This window comes from Struthio camelus, chromosome 1 (genome assembly GCF_040807025.1).
Source record: "Struthio camelus isolate bStrCam1 chromosome 1, bStrCam1.hap1, whole genome shotgun sequence".
NCBI classification, from domain to species: domain Eukaryota; kingdom Metazoa; phylum Chordata; class Aves; order Struthioniformes; family Struthionidae; genus Struthio; species Struthio camelus.
Window position 1 is genome coordinate 102,215,297 of NC_090942.1, and position 6,000 is coordinate 102,221,296.

At 42.3% G+C, this 6,000-nt stretch overlaps 1 protein-coding gene across 5 annotated transcripts in view; it reads left to right on the plus strand.

The window, feature by feature from the left end:
• Positions 1-6,000, plus strand: part of CD96 (CD96 molecule) — a 28,948-nt gene extending 22,948 nt beyond the window's left edge. Inside the window, exons 10-12 of one of the 5 annotated variants that reach the window (XR_011134686.1) lie at positions 3,019-3,142; positions 3,653-3,794; positions 3,921-5,997. Coding sequence is in view for 3 of the 5 variants with exons in the window: in XM_068908378.1 (XP_068764479.1) it covers positions 3,019-3,142; positions 3,921-4,029 (233 nt within the window). In the remaining 2 variants the exon portion in view is untranslated. Of the gene's footprint in view, positions 1-3,018; positions 3,625-3,652 lie in introns of all 5 variants that reach the window. The other 4 variants (XR_011134687.1, XM_068908378.1, XM_068908360.1 and 1 more) reach the window with 4 other exon arrangements.

Consider the following 6,000-nt stretch of genomic DNA (forward strand, 5'->3'; position numbering starts at 1 on the left):
AAGTGAAAGACTTGAGTCTTCTACACCATTAAGGATATGCAGCAGCAAAAGAGGAACTGCAATCATCTGAGTATCATGTTTTTACTAGACCTATTTAATTTAATAATGTTAAAATTAAGAGAGTTGCTAGGCAAATGTAGTGGGTATTGAGGGTAGCTTGTAGATGAAATAAATTACTGGAGAAGCTAACTAAAATCACAGAGTAGCAATGAAATCGTGAAATAACGTGGGGCAATAAAGGCTAGCTAACAGGACACTGAACGGCGGCAGGAGTAGTAAAGAGCAGTGTATGCAAAAAAAAAGAAGGGGAAGGACATTGATCGGCAGTTTTTCCCCTTTAAAGTCTCTATTTACTAGCAGTATGCCAGAAATAATTTTCTTTTCTTAACAACTGGGTTTGTCTGTCTGCTTTGAGAACAGGCAGGGCCAGTCAGTTCGCTAGCGCACTCGTACGGCAGCACCTTCTGGCTGAGGTGCAAATGCTACAAACATTTTTTATTTTCTGTATATATTTCTGGCAGCACACCGGTGCTTCTTTACTGGTATATAGTCCATAACCACACGTTTAAACTGAAGCTTTGAGACTTCTAAAGCTTCACAACTCTCCTCTTGCATAGTTTCCTTGTTGCTCTTTTGTTAAAAGTGCCCTGAATCACGCTGTTGTTTGCAGGCGGTGCTGTGCCTTGCACCACTCATCGTCTTCCCTGCAGCCGTGTCCGCTTGACAACCAGCTGAGGCATGGCCTTGAAGGGCCCTCGGTGAGGCAGCTGTAGTTGAAGTACAATTGCAGAGCACACAGGCGCTGGTGCACCTGCCGAGGCATACCGATGCGTTTCAGTGTGTCCTCCCAGAACTGCGGAGCTAATGCCACAGGGATTAGTGTTATCAGTTAAATCCTCTGAAGCTGTAACATGAGCCATTATATAAATAATAATAAGTAGCCTTCATTGCCATGCTGTATAGAGCAGAGTGTTACAAGATTTCTAACTGCATGTGGGTTTTTTTTCTCTTTTTTCAAATACCAGATCTACCATGCTTATCCCCATAGAATTAAGTACCAAATAAAACGGAGGAAAGAATTAAATTGCATTTACATCCCAAATTCTCCATGAAGTTTTAGAGTGCCATAAAATTGGATTGATTTTTGGCGTGTGGGTGTGTGTATGCACACACACACACACACACACACACACATATATATATACGCTTGACTGCTCAATTTTGATCAGAACCAGCATCTCATGAGAAAGCTAGAGATTTTCCTAGCTTTGTCTGTTTACTCATTTACCATCTAAACAGTGGAATTTTTCTTGGGTTTATAAATCAGCCGTTATACTAGAAACTTTCAAGCATCACTGCTGTTTCATTTGTTGTTTGCATCGGAGAAAAGTAAAGGATATAAAATAGCCACAGTTAAGCCTAATGAAGCAGCCACGTGCAGGTTTGTAAAGTCAATTGAGAAAATTATCTCTTTTCATACAAATTGGAACAGTTCCACCTCTGTATCCCTGCAAAGCCCCAGGAACGCAACACAATCCTCGCAGAATACAAGCCGAGGGCATCATAAGTGCTGTGCAGATGTCTAGTCACATATTTTAGCTATCATTTTGGAAGACGTGAACTTCGAGACAGCTAGAAAAAACAGGACTGTATCCTTAGGCAATACTGAGCTTAAAGATTGGTAGCTTAGCTGTATTAGAAGAGGGAAAATACCCAGATGAAAGATGATTTTTCTTTGGTTCAGACACCGTACTTGATACAGGAGGCCAGGGTTTCACTCAGCTGCACCCAGAGCAGACTCTTTGTGATGCTGCTAAGTCACTTGGTATCTTTAGTGCTTTCATTACCCTACCAAAGAGGTGAAAAGCTTGTCTTTCTCCTAGAGTGCTGAGCAGCTTGATGCTGTTTTGCTGGAACATCATAATGTGTCTTCTAAGATTCTTTAATTTGGTAAAAATGTATTTTTTGTCTAATGGTAGATTGTAGGCCAAAAAAGTAAACAACTTGCTAAGTGAATTTTGACATGCAGATGCTGGAATTTGGTTTTCAGTGCTCAGCTGTGTGAACAACAGTGGCTGCTAAACACTGACAAAAACAAACAAGTTATTAAGAACATTCTGTGCCCATATCTTTTTTGGGTAATCTATCCTTCAGTGTTACAGACCATCCAATTTCCATCACCAGACAGAAAGATTTCTATACTACCGGCAATCTGGTCAATAGTGCAGGGGAGACATTATCATAGGAAACATCTCCTTTAAATAGATCGCTGCAGTAAACAGGAAATGCAGAAAAGCGTGAAACGTGGAGCGTTGTGTCAATACGGCCAGGGTAATTCAAAAAAGGGGCAAGGGCTGGTGTCATTGCAGCTTGCATCCTTGCCCCGTGGGTTGTTCCAGATGCTTTTTGGTATTGCGGTCCTGCCCTCCTTGTTGGCCAGAGGATGACCACGCTCTTCCTCTCCTTCCTCCCTATAGCCAAGACCCCTGATGGCCTCTGGGTAAGCAGTCAAGGGGGCTCAGCAAGCCTCAGAGGGTTGCCCGGGCTTTGCAGCACTTTCCCAAACGTGGCTGTGCCCTCAGCCAGAAGTTTGGACGGGGTTTGGCATCAGCAATGTGACAGATAGCCCAGAGAGACCAAGAGCCGTGCCTAAACGCCGGAGCAGGCAGCTGCTCTTCTCTGGGAAAGTCGCTGGGGAATAGACCAAACTGGTGGTTTTCTGATGAAATGCTTGTCAGGATGTGGCTAAATAATCTCACTGTGTGAACTGATGGGTGGTTAAAACCAGCCCACAAACCCAACTAGAACAAAAGTGGTTTAAGTCCACAAATTAGAACGATAGTCCTTGAAGTTCACCATCCTTCGTTTCCAAATCTGGCAACCCCCTATTGATTTGGGGCTGCTCTGTGAACAGTAGTGCATCTTGGGGGGGGGAGCAGCGTGCCTCAAACAGCAAGTATCAACTCCTCTCTTTGGTGGCGACGTGCAGCTGAGCTCTGTTTCATGTGTCCCTTCCAGGCTCTGGGAAGAACGTGAAAGCCCGTCCCTTCCCCTGGCCGACGGCGGTAGCAGTCCTGCTTCTGCTCTGCAGTTTCCTGATAGTTTTAGGGATCTGGAAATGGTGTCAGTATCAAAAAGAAATGTAAGTATTGGAAAAAGGGGTAGGAGGCATGGTACAGAGGACAGCACAGGTTTTATTACAGATGTTTCGATTTGAGCCTTTTCACTAGAGACTGCCCATAGTGCACATGGCCTTTTAAGTTCTTGGATAGTTAATGCCATTGTTTCATACAGAGGTATGAAATGTAGAGTGTTTTCAGTCTTTTCATCCATTCTGTGGGATATATGTAAAATTAACTTCAAAAATAACAGCAGTGCTGCTTTAGTGCATGTTATAGGGGTACAAGGGAACAGCACAAGCAAAATTTTTTCCCCACATCCCCAGCTTTTAATAGCTTCCCTGCCTACTGCTCCCGCTCTCTCATTTTGCATGGTTACTTGAGGATATATTTTAATAAAACTGTACTTTCAGGGTAATACAGACTGAGTGGTAGAAAACCTACAAATGGCCTATAAATTGACAAAAAAAGTTATGAGTCTTTGAATATAACTTCATACAACAATGTGAGTAATTCTAAAATTATTTTTAAAGCGTGGATAAAGTGAATGAATGAATGACATGAATAAACAAAAAGCGTGAATAAAGTAAGACTGGGAGCTGGGAGCTGAGAAAGCCGAATGAACACCAGAACGTGTAGTGGGGCTGTGAATAAGAAACAAGAAAGCTGCAATATGTAAGAACAAATGTTGGACTCTCTTATATTGTGCTTCTAACGTAGTGTCCATCTACCTCCTCCTTTTTTACATCAATATTTTATATGGCTTTTGTGTTCTACTACGTTTTGTCTCTTTTATTCCAGTATGAACAGACCTCCGTCTTTCAAGCCACCACCACCGCCAATAAAGTACACATCCATGGTGGAGTCTGATGGGACTCCCCCATCCTGCCACGAACTGGAAAGCCTGTAGCATTATCTACACTGCCTATGCAGTGCACAGAAGACGACTGACACAGTTAAAAGGCTCTGCCATTAAAGCAGTGATTACAGGAGGTTGGTGTTAATGACCCATATTAAAATTCAGAGTGCCTAAATGACATTAATGTTGGAAGCTGAGCACTCCTGAGCACACTTACTTAATCCCATCTATCTCCATAGATGCATTATGTTAACACCATTGTGAGTGTCACAGTGAGATTATATGTGCTTAATTTGAATTGCGTAATCAACTGGGAATTTGCTGTCTTGTTAATGGGAGTAGATTAACATATCACTCCATAAGCCTGCCTAAAGAAAGTGTTGAAGCTTTTTGTTTTGGTGAGTGTATAGAGATGACAGCTCTGCGGTATGGAAGCCATGATTACGTAGGAGTCCTTGCCCTGTTACAAGCTTTTTGATACATACCTGAGCAGTTCTGATAATTAGTACTTTTTTACTGCACAAATATTGACTAATCTGACACAGTATGTAATTTTCTATCAGTGTAAAACCAAAAAAAAAATCAATAGCTTGGACTGAAAGGAAATAGCCTGCATCTGCCATCATGGGTTTGCTGCACCGAATCACTGGCAGGAGCTGATAAAATAAAAGGCCACTGTGCAGGCCTGGTGTAATTGTTTGCAAAGAAGATCTGGTTGCCTTTTATGAAGACCCAAGAAAGAGTAAACCTGGGCTCATTTACAAGCCATTTCTGGACCACAGACCTAAGGAATCCAGTGAAAAATGAACCCAACAGAAAGGGCCAGCCCTTTCAGAAGTGCTGTTTTTTTGAAACAGTAATCACTCTCAAATCTGTTTTTCTGAATATTATATTTATAGTGCACAAGAAGAAAGGAATATAATTCTCTAATCCTCCTTTGCTGTTGATCAGCTTCTGTCACTTATTATCTTCAGATATTCCAAGACCCGCAGGGTAGTTTCCCATGTGGCTTAAGCCTGCAGAAGGGACAGTCCAGTCTTACCCCTACCCTGCCCTGGTATTTCCCTGTGTTGGCACTAACGATTAAACCACTACGCTGTGGACTGGGTCAGACCAGCCTGCCAAATAGCTCTCATCCAGGTCAGCAGCTGCAGGATTACTGACGCAAGACAAAAGAGAGGCAACAGGAGCACTCCTTTTGGCAGCAGTGTGGTCCTAGATCAATGTAAGCCAATGAACTGTCCCTCCAAGCTTATTTGGGAAGGTACTGTTATCACAATGGTATTTCTGTAATTAAGCCAAATCAACTAAAAATCAGCCACGTGCAACTTAAAAATGGTGCATTATTTTCTGCTAAAAGCTGGTCGATGCATATCAAGGTTCAGAGCACGGTATTTCTTGTGACTTTGGACGCATGAATGACTTGCTGGAAAGAATGATTTGACAGATCTTTTGAAATATCAGCAAGCTTTTAGTATTTTGTGGTATTAGTTACCTTACAGCACAAGTAGTTAGTCCTAAATCCATCACTGAGGTGATATGTGTGCTTCTGAGAAAACACGCCGCTTCCTGCAAAACTATACAGACTTTGCATGCACAGAAGAACTGACATTAATTTGATCATTTCGTGTTCATATGTGGTTTTAAAAGGAAAACAATTTAACATTTTTTTAATACTGGCAGTCACTGCAGCAGGGGGGCTGCTTTTCCTTGATTAAAAAAGCAAGCATGCAAACAAACAAAAGCGCTGGACAGCTACACTCTAAGGGATGAAGAGAGCCTGGGCTTTCTTCCTTGCTGAGGATGAGGATCACCTAGATGAGGATGGCCGTCTGTAGCGCACCTGTTAAGGACGGGTTATTTCATCATCTCAGATATTTTGTTTTAATCACCTCAATCCCTTCCCGGTCAAGACGGACAGGAACGTTTTGCACGATGCGTTTAACCCTCTAACATGCTCCTTTTAACCCTTTTCATTACCCGCGTTGTTTTCATGTCTCTTTTTTCGGTCGCAGTCGTAAA